The sequence below is a fragment of the Myxocyprinus asiaticus genome, chromosome 11, assembly GCF_019703515.2.
Source record: "Myxocyprinus asiaticus isolate MX2 ecotype Aquarium Trade chromosome 11, UBuf_Myxa_2, whole genome shotgun sequence".
Taxonomy (NCBI): domain Eukaryota; kingdom Metazoa; phylum Chordata; class Actinopteri; order Cypriniformes; family Catostomidae; genus Myxocyprinus; species Myxocyprinus asiaticus.
The window spans coordinates 51,062,881-51,077,123 of record NC_059354.1 but is presented as its reverse complement, the minus strand read 5'-3'; the positions used below and the strand labels follow the sequence as shown (position 1 = coordinate 51,077,123).

At 34.8% G+C, this 14,243-nt stretch overlaps 1 protein-coding gene and 1 pseudogene across 2 annotated transcripts in view; one reads left to right on the top strand and one right to left on the bottom strand.

Annotated features, from left to right (window-relative positions):
• The window catches only part of LOC127448282 (uncharacterized), a 384,406-nt gene extending 377,883 nt beyond the window's left edge, over window positions 1-6,523 (bottom strand). For both annotated transcript variants that reach the window (XR_007898499.1, XM_051710703.1), the window contains exon 1: window positions 6,319-6,523. Coding sequence is in view for 1 of the 2 variants with exons in the window: in XM_051710703.1 (XP_051566663.1) it covers window positions 6,319-6,422 (104 nt within the window). In the remaining variant the exon portion in view is untranslated. The remainder of the gene's footprint in view (window positions 1-6,318) is intronic.
• A 1,952-nt stretch (window positions 6,524-8,475) lies between these two features.
• On the top strand, window positions 8,476-11,714 carry LOC127448051 (arylsulfatase D-like; annotated as a pseudogene).
• Window positions 11,715-14,243: the final 2,529 nt, after the last annotated feature.

Sequence of the window (14,243 nt, the reverse complement as noted above, 5' to 3'; positions counted from 1 at the left end):
GATCTATACAAAATTCAATCACTCTGTATGGTGACTGCTGAATATTCAAACTTACGAGACAAGATTGGCTTATAATAATAATTATTTAATAAAACTTTTATAATATTTCTATATTTTAATTTTTGTGTAAATAATAACAAATTATTGCACACATTCTTAAATGTTTGAGTTGCTCAGAAACAGCTTTTCCAGTCAAACAAACTATAACAATTAGCTAAATACATTGAAAATTTAAATATTTATTTGCTGTAAATTGATTCATATTTTATAATAACACTTTAATAATATTTCTGTCTTTTATTGTTTGTGCAAATAATAACTCATTATTGCACACATTTTTAAATACATGCTTGAGTTGCTCAGAAACAGCTTTTCCAGTCACACAAACTTAAAAAAATGAGCGAAATAAAATGTACATTTTAATGATACTATTTATTCGTATATACTGTATATTGAGTAATATTTTATAGTATTTCTATCTTTGAATATCTGTGCAAATAAGTAATAAATATTTAATAATAAAATATATTTGTTGTATATTGAATAATATCTTCTAATAACACTTTTACAGTATTTCTATCTTTTAATATTTGTGCAAATAATAACTAATTATTGCACACATTTGTAAATAAATGCTTGAGTTGCTCAGAAACAGCTTTTAAAGTCAAACTTAATAAATGTGAAAATAAATGGATAATTTTAATAATAATCATTTGTTATATATTGTATAATATTTTATAATATTTCTATCCTTTAATATTTGTGCAAATAATAATTAATTATTGCACACATTTGTAAATAAATGCTTGAGTTGCTCAGAAACAGCTTTTAAAGTCAAATAAACTTAATAAATGCACAAAATAAATTGATAATTTGAATAATAATATTCATTTGTTATATATTGAATAATATTTTATAATATTTCTATCTTTGAATATTTGTGCAAAAAAGAATAAATATTTAATAATAAAATATATTTGTTGTATATTGAATATTGTTTTATAATAACACTTTTACAATATTTCTAACTTTTAATATTTGTGCAAATAATAACTAATTATTGCACACATTTGTAAATAAATGCTTGAGTTGCTCAGAAACAGCTTTTAAAGTCAAACTTAATAAATGCACAAAATAAACTGATAATTTTAATAAAAATATTCATTTGTTATATATTGTATAATATTTTATAATATTTCTATCTTTTAACATTTGTGCAAAAAAGAATAAATATTTAATAATAAAATATATTTGTTGTATATTGAATATTGTTTTATAATAACACTTTTACAGTATTTCTATCTTTTAATATTTGTGCAAATAACACATTATTTCACACATTTGTAAATAAATGCTTGAGTTGCTCAGAAACAGCTTTTAAAGTCAAACAAACTTAAAAAATGAGTGAAGTAAATAGACCATTGTTCAGCACTACTGTACAGTGTCTACTGTAAACGCACAAGCATTTGAATGAACTCTGCTTAAATTAAAGACATTAAATTCACACAGAGGTGTGCCATATGAACTAGTCAAACTCTGAAATCTCAAGGTTTCTTTTTGATGGTATTTGGTCTAAATACATCAGCATTTACGGTAAGTGTTCTGCGAGAGTCATGTAGTGTGACAGAGTGAATCGGATCGGTGTTTATGAAGGCAAGCTCATGAAAGAAGTCCAAAGAGAGAACTGAAGCTGCTTGCATGATTTGTCCACAGAAAGCATACAACCGTATTAAATACTGATCTATTCTCTGTATGAATGAATGATAGTCAGTACGGTAAGTTATTAAATAAACTGGTTGTTACAAATCATACAGTTCATCCACATCACAGCAGAAGGGAAAGACCCGTACAGCTGTCTGTTGGTCACTTTCGTGATTGCACTCTAACGTGCAAATTATTCATAATGTAATTAAATTAAAGTTGATACCTAGTGCTGCTGTGCCCATTGTGATCAGCACTAAAGTACAGAGTACATACTAAAGGCAGGGTCCAAAAGTGATTCTCCAAGTGCCGAAAGTGTTCTTGCACTAAAGAAGCTAGATGCAAGGTGTATAACACGCAGGTGTTTCAAAATGCATTTTTTTATGTAGAGCTGATAAACACAGCAACATTGACCAGAGATGCAACAGTGCCCCGCCCTCTTATTCAGCATCTGGGTTCATTTTTTTGCATAGGCTTTTCATAAAATCCTCCATATAAGAGTTGTGCACCATGAACCAAACCAACCAGCTCGAGGTGAATCACAACATCACAAACTTTGTTTTGAGGTAAAAAAGTATTTGAAATCGGATGAAAAGACAAAGGTACAAAACTGTGTACTTACCGTCTTTCACAAGGGTACAAACTACAGTCCCATGAAGCATTGCGAATTATGCAGTTGAACAAAAACGGTTGGAATATATCAAACTATTGATTTTAGGTTGTTGATTATAAGTATAGAAACAATATATATTACATTTATTGCAAAAAAAAAAAAGTCAGATATGCACAATTAGATGAGTTTATTTTTTTATTTTCTCCCCAATTTGGAATGCCCAATTCCCAATGTGCTCTAAGTCCTCGTGGTGGCGTAGTGACTCGCCTCAATCCGGGTGACGGAGGAGGAATCTCAGTTGTCTCCGCGTCTGAGACCGTCAATCCGCACATCTTATCAGTGGAGGCTTCACGCTATTCTCCGCAGCATCCACGCACACCACACCACACGCCCCACCGAGAGCGAGAACCACATTATAGCGACCACGAGGAGGTTACCCCATGTGACTCCACCCTCCCTAGCAACCGGGCCAATTTGGCTGCTTAGGAGACCTGGCTGGAGTCACTCAGCACACCCTGGATTCAAACTCATGACTCCAGGGAATTACTCAGCGTCAATACTCGCTGAGCTACCCAGATAAGTAGTTTAAGGGAAAAGTGAGTCCAACTTGATTACGTCACTCACAGTGCATCATGGGAGTGGGTAGTCGCTCTGAGGCACATTTCACGGGCTTTGTTGGCCTTGGTTCTCTGATTGGTGAAGCGTTCTCTGTTGTACCATGGGTAATGTAGTTGAATGGGATTATTATTTCTGGAACCAGAGGTGGGAAATATATTTATATGTTAAAGTATCGTGGTATTTTTCCTTGTGATATTGTATCGATATTTGCACGCCAAATATCAATATTATTATTTACATTTTTCCACATTAATATCATAGTGATGGGAAAAAATTATCTTTGCCAAATTGATCTAGGAGTTCAACAACAGTCCCTTAGAAGATGCAGTTATCATGCTTTACACATAATCACCCTCCCTTACTAAAATGAATTATGATTTTACAGTAGTAACATTAACTGAGGTATTCTGACAAAAATGTTGTATTGTATAAAATAGGCTCACCTTTTAGGTGAAATCTATTATACTTTTGTGCATTGAAACTGTGTTGTACTAAATAATGTTTTTAAAGTGTTTAGACTACTATTGTATTCAAAAATACTATAATTTATGTTTAGAAAGACTAGCTACATTGACCTAACCACAGAAATATGGAGCCTTTATGGTCTTATACACTTATGGCTTTGCATTGTACATCGATATTAGGAAATAAAATAAACTGGCCTTATTTTGTAAACTGGCACATTTATATTAATTTAACAATACATTTGGTGGTTTGGAAACAGTTCTCTTAAGTCCGATGAAGATGAATGGGAACCATTGAGTGAAAGCCCGTGCAAATACCGGGAGTTCACTGTAAATTTGCTGCGAACTTGCATGAGAAAATAACGAGTGGCAAATTTGCGGCTAGTTTGCTAGAACTCTAGATTTATGTAAGGGATATCGCAATATATCATAGTTTTGAATCGCAATAGACCAAAAATAATGAATCGCAATAATATTGTATTGTGACCTAAATATCAATATTATATCATAAGTGAAAGTGGAGAACTTATAGTAAAAATTGCCTTAAATGTTTATCTGTTTCTCACCCACAACTATCATATCACTTCTGAAGACATGGATTAAACCACTGGAGTCTTATGGATTACTTTTATGCTGCCTTTATGTGCTTTTTGGAGCTTCAAAGTTCTGGTCACCATTCACTTGCATTGTATGGACCTACAGAGCTGAAATATTCTTCTAAAAATCTCCATTTGTGTTCTGCAGCAGAAATAAAGTCATACACATCTGGGATGGCATGAGGGTGAATAAATGATGAGAGAATTTTCATTTTTGGGTAAACTATCCCTTTAATTCTATTTTTTGATATTCTATAAGTATATAAACCTAGTTCATTTTTTTAAATTTATTTAACACAAAGTATACAAAAAATAGGAGATCAATGTAGGCCTAGTGACAAAAAGTTCAGATTATATTCAGATTATTATAGCAAAATTCAGATTTTTTTTTAGGAAGATTGTAACTTTATATTATTCAACAAATCAGTGAGAACTGAAAGAATGCATTGTTTTTTTTAAATATTTTTTTTTTTTGGTGAAATGAAGCTGAAATGAAAAATATTGTTCTTCAATCATTTATATATATATATACATATATATATATATATATATATATATATATATATATATATATATTGTTTTGATTTTTGCAATCATTGGTGGTTGTGCAAAAAAAAAAAAAAAAAAAAAAAAAAGGAAATTGAGGACCACTGCTTTACATCATCCAGTCCATTCCTCATGAATAAAATCAAGTCCTGCCTTACAATTAATTCTCATTGAATTTCACTTAGAGTTTCACTCAGAACTATGTAGAATATGGAGAAATAAAATGTGTTTCATGTTGACTTTAAGCGGCTCTCAGATATATTTTTGAGTTGAAATGTTTGAAATGTTTGAGTTTAATGGTAACTAGTGGTTGACCGATATGTTCTTTTCAATGGCCGATACAATAACTAGAGAGCAGGGTGGCCAATATAATGCTAACATGAATGTGATACAGGCAAATGCAATTTTGGACATTTTAACATAATATTTCATTTAAAAAAAATTAATTAAAAACTGGGAATTATCAGTAAAATGGAACAAGGGAGATCTAATGTTTCTATTGACCATCTGATCATATAATCTCAAATTGGCTGAATTGCTGTATATGACTAGTGGTAAGATGATTTTATGCATGTTGTTCTGTGTGACAGGTTTGAGCAGCACAGGTAGAGTACAGGTGTATATATTAGTATAGGTGTATACATATATATATTAGTATAGGGATGAAAACCTGTCAAGAACACGTCACATTTCACCCCAAAATCCAAAGAAAAGAAAAAGAAATAATTTTGCATAAAGAATGCATAAAGAATGTTTTATATATATATATATATATATATATATATATATATATATATATATATACACTATATTGCCAAAAGTATTCGCTCACCCATCCAAATAATTGAATTCAGGTTTTCCAATCACTTCCATGGCAACAGGTGTATAAAATGAAGCACCTAGGCATGCAGACTGCTTCTACAAACATTTGTGAAAGAATGGGCCGCTCTCAGGAGCTCAGTGAATTCCAGCGTGGCACTGTGATAGGATGCCACCTGTGCAACAAGTCCAGTCGTGAAATTTCCTCGCTACTAAATATTCCACAGTCAACTGTCAGTGGTATTATAACAAAGTGGAAGCGATTGGGAATGACAGCAACTCAGCCACGAAGTGGTAGGCCACGTAAAATGACAGAGCGGGGTCAGCGGATGCTGAGGCGCATAGTGCGCAGAGGTCGCCAACTTTCTGCAGAGTCAATCGCTACAGACCTCCAAAGTTCATGTGGCCTTCAGATTAGCTCAAGAACAGTGCGTAGAGAGCTTCATGGAATGGGTTTCCATGGCCGAGCAGCTGCATCCAAGCCATACATCACCAAGTGCAATGCAAAGCGTCGGATGCAGTGGTGTAAAGCACGCCGCCACTGGACTCTAGAGCAGTGGAGACGCGTTCTCTGGAGTGACGAATCACGCTTCTCCATCTGGCAATCTGATGGACGAGTCTGGGTTTGGCAGTTGCCAGGAGAACGGTACTTGTCTGACTGCATTGTGCCAGCTGTGAAGTTTGGTGGAGGGGGATTATGGTGTGGGGTTGTTTTTCAGGAGCTGGGCTTGGCCCCTTAGTTCCAGTGAAAGGAACTCTGAATGCTTCAGTATACCAAGAGATTTTGGACAATTCCATGCTCCCAACTTTGTGGGAACAGTTTGGGGATGGCCCCTTCCTGTTCCAACATGACTGCGCACCAGTGCACAAAGCAAGGTCCATAAAGACATGGATGAGCGAGTTTGGTGTGGAAGAATTTGACTGGCCTGCACAGAGTCCTGACCTCAACCCGATAGAGCACCTTTGGGATGAATTAGAGCGAAGACTGCGAGCCAGGCCTTCTCGTCCAACATCAGTGTCTGACCTCACAAATGCGCTTCTGGAAGAATGGTCAAAAATTCCCATAAACACACTCCTAAACCTTGTGGAAAGCCTTCCCAGAAGAGTTGAAGCTGTTATAGCTGCAAAGGGTGGGCCGACGTCATATTAAACCCTATGGATTAAGAATGGGATGTCACTCATGTTCATATGCGTCTAAAGGCAGATGAGCGAATACTTTTGGCAATATAGTGTATATATATATTTTATTTTTTTTGCTAGTTGAAATTACATTTTGGTATTTCTGCAAGTAATGATGTCATGTTTTATACAGAGGATTAACGTAAATGTAATTTCGTGAAAATGGGCATTTTAACTAGTGAAAATTAAATTCTAGATCTCTATAATGATTAAATGTGGAAAGAGCTTGCGGTGTGAGGTCATCTGGATGCCAGTGTACTCCTAAAAGACAAACTTTTACCACATTAACACATCCAAAATGTACAGTAATTTTCTTCTGTGAAAACAGACCATACATATTGATGATGACTCTTGCTCTTTGGGGCATATACAAATGTATGTCTCATAAATGGTTCTCTAGCATGAGAATGTCCATTTTCTGCATTCTGGTAATGAGAATTAGGGAGGACAATTTGATTAATTGTCATGAAAAAAAAAATGAATAAAAACTGATTTCTTTTTCTTTTCTTTGGATTTTGGGGTGAAATGTGACGTGTTCATGACAGGTTTTCACCTCTATACTAATATATATATGTGAGTCTTACACACAATGCCAGTGTAGTACCAGTGTAGTTTGGTGAATGTTGTTTCATTGGGTGGAAGCCCTCCAGATCCTCCCAGGAATAAAATCACCTGTACTCTACCTGTGCTGCTCAAACCTGTCACACAGAACAACATGCATAAAATCATCTTACCACTAGTCATATACAGCAATTCAGCCAATTTGAGATTATATGATCAGATGGTCAATAGAAACATTAGATCTCCCTTGTTCCATTTTACTGATAATTCCCAGTTTTTCATTTTTTTTTTTTAATGAAATATTATGTTAAAATGTTTCATTTAAGCATATATGGAAATCTCAATTGCAATAATAAAATTGCATTTGCCTGTATCACATTCATGTTAGCATTATATTGGCCACCCTGCTCTCTAGTTATTGTATCGGCCATTGAAAAGAACATATCGGTCAACCACTAGTTACCATTAAACTCAAACATTTCAAACATTTCAACTCAAAAATATATTTGAGAGCCGCTTAAAGTCAACATGAAACACATTTTATTTCTCCATATTCTACATAGTTCTGAGTGAAACTCTAAATGAAATTCAATGAGAATTAATTGTAAGGCAGGACTTGATTTTATTCATAAGGAATGGACTGGATGATGTAAAGCAGTGGTCCTCAAATTTTATTTATTTATTTATTTATTTATTTATTTATTTATTTTTGCACAAGCAACCTATAAAATGTTTGCAAAAAAAAAAAAAAAAAAAAATTATATATATATATATATATATATATATATATATATATATATATATATATATATATATATATATATATAAGAACAATATTTTTCATTTCAGCTTCATTTCACAAAAAAACATTAAAAAAAACCCAATGCATTCTTTCAGTTTTCACTGATTTGCTGAATAATATAAAGTTACAATCTTCACAAAAAAAAAAATAAACAAAATCTGAATTTTGCTATAATAATCTGAATATAATCTGAACTTTATGTCACTAGGCCTACATTGTTCTCCTATTTTCTGAAAAATAATATATATATATTTTTTATATCTGTAACTGAATTTTCACTAGTAGAATTTCACAATGATCTGCCATTTATTACTGTTCAAAACACAATTATAGAGATCTGTAATTAATTTCTCACTAGTCAGCTATGCACTTCTTACCACAAAATTGTATTTTTGTTATATCAATACTAGTGCAAATATCCATCCCTGTATCAACAGTTGAATTACACCTATTGAAAATGCTCATTTTTGATATCTGTAAATGTGTTTTAACATGTTAAATATTTTTAAAAATGGATTTCCGAAAAATGAGCATTTTTACTAGTTGTAATTCAATTAACGATTGTTAATATCAGGAATGGACAATTGCACTAGTAAGAATGCAATTATTGATCAAAACAATATTGTTTTTACTAGTAAGTACATAGGCGATATGTATATTTGGAATATTGACTAGTAAGAAATTAATTTGAGATATCTTTAATTGTGTTTTGAGTAAATGACCGATCATTGTGAAATTCACTTTTACTAGTTGAATTTCCATTTATAACATTAATAATGGCTATGTCTTGGAGTAATGACCTCACTGATTTTAAAAATCAGCAGGTTTACTTGTATTAATTCCATTGCTGATTAAAAATTATCATTTTAACTAGTGAAAGTTTTATTATAGGGACCCACTTCTTTTAAGGTGTCTTTAACTACTATGTACTTATGTTCATATGTGTTGTTATATTTAAAGTACCTGCATTTAATTACATCTATAGTAACACTGTTACCCCTAACCCTACTCCTAAACATACCCATACCTCAACCTCAGTAGCAGCAAATATGAATGAGAATTTTGCAGAACAACATGTAGTCACACAATAAATACATTATATTGTATGTTTGTTTTTGTTTTTGTTAGTACATAGTAGTTAAAGACGCCTATTATAAGTGGGATGAATTATAGATATCTATATTTCATATCCTGCACGTGAAAGGGCTTGCGATTGACCTCAAAGCTAACAAACATAAACTAAAAGCCCCAAAACTGTCATTTTTATTTGAGGGGGTCTTTTAGACATGATATATCCTCTGCAGGTAAGTGGCATTTAGGTGTGAACTGTGAGAGCAGAAACGATCACTGTCACCATCCGAACAATCACGGCTTTGATTTCTTCTGTGGTCTGCCCTTCACTAACTTCAATGTAAGCCTGGTGAGGGTTCAGATGTGCTGGTGGATATGCAGCAAACGCTGTGGCAGATGTCTGCGCTGGTGGCACTCGTGTTTCTAACGTGCTGCTGGTGCGAGCCGTCGGCCTGCTGGAGGTCACCATGAAACTCGTGGTGTTCCTCTCCATCCTCTCAGTCCTAGGATTCATGGTGTGTGCTGTTTAAACTCCTGTGCATGTGGAACTGCATCATCATGGGGAACGAGCAGGTGGTGGAGCAGCCAACAAACCTGCATTTGCTCAACACATGACTCATGAGTGAAGCAGAGATGTTCCTGGATACGTCAGTTAGAGCTGGTTCACTAGATTAACCAGTCATCAATTAATCAATATAACTGACTAACTGTGTGAATGAGTAGATGAGAGAATCTGTCAATCATTAGCGTTCTTCCTCTAATTGCTCAAAGTTTTGAGCACAAGACAGTGACTCATTTATTAACGTTTGCGCAAGAGGGGGAACCTCACGGAAACATACGCTGATCATATTTCAGCCTAAAATCAAAAGACAAAAAATATTTTAGACTGTTTTCAGGACCATTTCTATTTTTTGCATTGTGACATTATTCTCATGACATTTTAGCATTAATCATTACTGTAATGCATCCGTGTAGTTCTCATTATTTTCAATGGTGATTATTATTAGATTCTCATTACTGGAATATAATATCATTATTTACTGTATTTATTAAATGTACAGTAATACTGTAATGTTTCTTATTGAAATCGGCATTAAAGGCAATAGATACTACCATGATGTAAATATTTTATCATTTAAATAATTTATAGATTTTTTTGCATTATGATCATAAGAATTTGGGAGTGGAATTACCACAATGCAAAAACTCTAAATTGGGGTTAGGAACCAAGAACTGGTTGTTATTTGGAACCAGTTGGTTAACGATTCTCCTATGAGCATTGTTCTGCCGGAACGCCATTATAAAATACCCTGTCAGTGTTTCCTGCATTGTAATTCAGCGGCACCGCAACACCATCCGCAGCGCCAAATGCACAGCGCATACAGTGTAGCCCGATTCTTGAACTAATAATTGGTTTGAGCTGACTCTTTTGAATCTACACAACAAAATATACAATGCTACGTACCAAACATGACTCTTATCAGCCTGTTCATTTTAGTCAATCAAAAACGTACTGAACCGCAAGTCATTTATTTCACCATGTCATCTCATGAGTAGAGGTCTACCAATAGTGGACTGTGCCAAAACCGATAACTATGGTGGTGTTAAAAAGGCAGAGAACCGATTAATCGGCCGTTAGTTGTTTTTAAATAGATTTTTAGATTGATAAAACTAAATTTCCTTACCATGACGGGCACAGACATTGAGGCTGCAATAGTCTAAAATTAATAAAATCCCAAAAGCAGCTTACTGTGCAACCAGAATCCCAATAATAACCAATAAAGAAAAATGAAGATTTGGTGCATAACGCTGTGCTTTTAACAATAAACAAGATAAACTTTTTCTTAAAAGTTGGGAGATACGATGTTTTTGCTGATTGGGCACATTTCCATTTACTTGCATTTTTCTTTGCATGCCCTCGCTTCAATTCAGAACATTTGATTATCTAATCAAAATGACAAAATATGCACACAACCACCATTCTAACTGTTGAAACCTCCAGCACTGGCCACAGAGGAACATGGAGGTATTGTTCATATGACAATGTGTAATTATTTTGTTGTAACTATTGGCATTTTATAAAAACATAATGAATAAAATATCTTGGTTAAAAAGTCTGTTTAAACACACGTGCAAGAATTTGGCCCTAAATACAGTAAGAATGGCATTTCTTATTTTTAAACATTTCTTCATCAGAAAAACTAAAAGAATTGTGAATGGAATCGTCATCGTCACGACGGAATTGTTTAGAGGAATCGGAATTCCTTAAGATTCCCATCCCTACACTTAATGGTCTTTCATTTTCTTCATGCAAAATATAATTTCTCTTTCTGTTATTATTCGAGGTTTGATTTACCAGGAATGCCCACATTTTATCCTCAATAGCATGCATGCTTGCATACTTCATCACAATCTGTGTGCTAATGCAGAAAATATTTGACTTGTCCTGACAGGTCAGTGTTCAGTCTCACTGTTTTCCCACGCACATTTGTTGACGCTCTGTTTCATGTGCCCTAGGCATGGAACTTCTCTCATTTCTGCTCATTTCTGCTCTCATTATTGATCATTTGATATATGATCGCAGACACAGAGATGGCCCCTTTTTGCTCTTCCTGTCATTTGCATACGTGCACATGCCGCTGTTTGTATCCAAGGGTTTCACTGGAATGAGCAAACACGGGCTGTATGGAGACAACGTTGAAGAAGTCAACTGGATGGTTGATAAGAGACATCACATGTCATGATTAATAGTAGAGCGATACATCAACCAGGGCTGCGTTTCCCAAAACCATCAAAAGCCTAAGCAGACTGTAGAAACCATTGGTGCCAATGGTATCTACGATCAACTTAAGCTTGCGATAATTTTGGGAAATGCAGCCCAGGCTGATTAATCTACCCATACAGTATGTGGCTATTTTCAGATTTATCAGATTCAGCTAATAGCTATGCCCTCTCGCCTAATTAAACAGAAGTGTCAGTTCCCCCATGTCCTTTAGCAGACAATAAAGATGTGTTTTAGGTCGAATGGTACAGACCATCAAAAGGTTCGGACTGTCAGATAAAACCATGATGTACTTCACATCTGATCACTGCGGTCACATCGAAGACGCTCGTGGACAGAAAGGAGGCTGGAACGGCATCTATCGTGGTATGATGGAAAATCATGACATTTGATTAATACCACACAAGTATGCAGACAGAGAAATAGACATAAATACACATGAATAGCCTCACACTGCACATACAGGGTTGCTGGTAAAAACATGGAAAGGTTTACAATTATTTGCACCTGGGACTGAGTCAGCATATTGTGCCTCTGTTAGTTTTCTTCTTCTTCTGCCAATTAAATCTATGGCTGCCCATAGAAACATTTGGTGGAAAGTTATGACATTTGGCACACTGATAGCTGACAGTAAGAGCTTATACCATACCAAATTTGAGGTCTGTACCTCAAACCCTCTAGCACCACCAACAGCTCAAAGTTGGACTTATCATGCCGAGTCAAATAGACACCATGGTTACAATTTCAGAATTTTCAGAAAACATACTTTTTCGAACTCCTCCTAGGCCGTATGTCCAATTCACATAAAATTTGGCATGTATCATCCAGGGACCCTCATGACAAAAAAAAAAAGATAAAATCTTTTTGATAGACCAAACTGTTCTTGTATAACGCTTCAACGAATTTGATGGTGAGCACGACAAAGAAACTGTGGAGATATATCTTGGCAACACTGGCATATTGAAATGAAACTTGGTATGTGCCATAGCCATTATGACCTGAGGGCACCTGAGCAGTTTCAGGACAGTGCCAACTACTGGACAAGAAATATGGAAAATGGCTATTTTTGCTTAGAACTTCTAAATAGTTTGGCCTAAATTTGAGACTGGTCTCTTTAGATTCCTATGGACATACAAATGTCAAATGATGCCTAATAATCTCATTGTCATAAATGCTGTATTTTATAAACGAAGTGGCGTATAATTAAGAAACCTGGTATGTATCATCGGCACCATGACACGAAGGTATCTGAGAAGTTTAGGGCCAGTGCCACCTAGTGGTCAAAAATATAACAAAATATTTTAAATGCTTATAACTTTTTATTATTTTGCCTTTTGTCATGAGACTGGTCTCTTTACTTTGCTTGGCCCATGTGAGTACGATGACACCATATTTGCCATGGTCGGCTTCATACTTTCTGTCCACCATTTTGAATTTATTTAAAAACCTACTTTTCCAAACTCATCCTAAAGCATTTATCGGATCTTCCCCAAAATGGGGTAAGATCATTTTCAGACCTAGTAAAAGCTTTTTGATAATCCAAACGGTTCTTGGTTAACGCACCATTGCATTTGTTAGCATGATGCCAAAAAGGATCTGAGTGAGGCTTTATCTCATCAATGCTTTAACATATTGACATGAAACTTTGCGTGTGTCATTGCAAACATGCCCTGACAATCCCATATCAATTTGATTACTGCACCACCTAAAAGTCATAAGTTAAGCAATTTTATTAACATTACAATCTAATTATGGCTTTTAAGCTACCTTAATTATACCTGGTCAGGTGATCATTTTAGGCAATCATATTTTATTGCCATTGGCCGCATATATGCTGCTTGTAGATATATTTAGGGGTAAATAATGCACAGAAGGTGCTGAGGCACCTATTGTTTCTGTTTTCTTATTATTCTGCTTCTGCTCTTGAAGTCAATGAAAGCCAATAGAACCATTTGTAGGAAAATGCTGTAATTTGGCACACTGGTAGAGGTTGCTATGACCGGCCCCAACACTGAATTTGGGGTCTCTAACTAAAACCCTCTAGTGCCACCAACAGGACAAATTTTCACTTACAGACGTGATGTGAGTCTGAATGGTTGAATCTTCACAACACTTTAGCATATTGACACCAAACTTGGTATTTGTCATCACAAGCATGACATGAGGGTACCTGCACAGTTTTGGCACAGCTCCACCTAGTGGTCAAGAAATATAAAAAATGGTTATTTTTGCTTATAACTTCTGGCTAGTTTGGCCTAAAATCATGAGATTGGTCACTTTAGATTCCTTGGGGCATACGGAGTCGAATGACATCCAATTTGCCATGGTCGGCCATACTTCCTGTCCACCAGTTTTAATTTTATTTAAAGCCTACTTTTTCAAACTTCTCCTAGGCTGTATGTTCAATTCGCACAACATTTTCCATGGATCATCTAGAGACACTCATGACAAAAAGTTATGAAAAGCTTTTTAATAGACCAAACCATTCTTG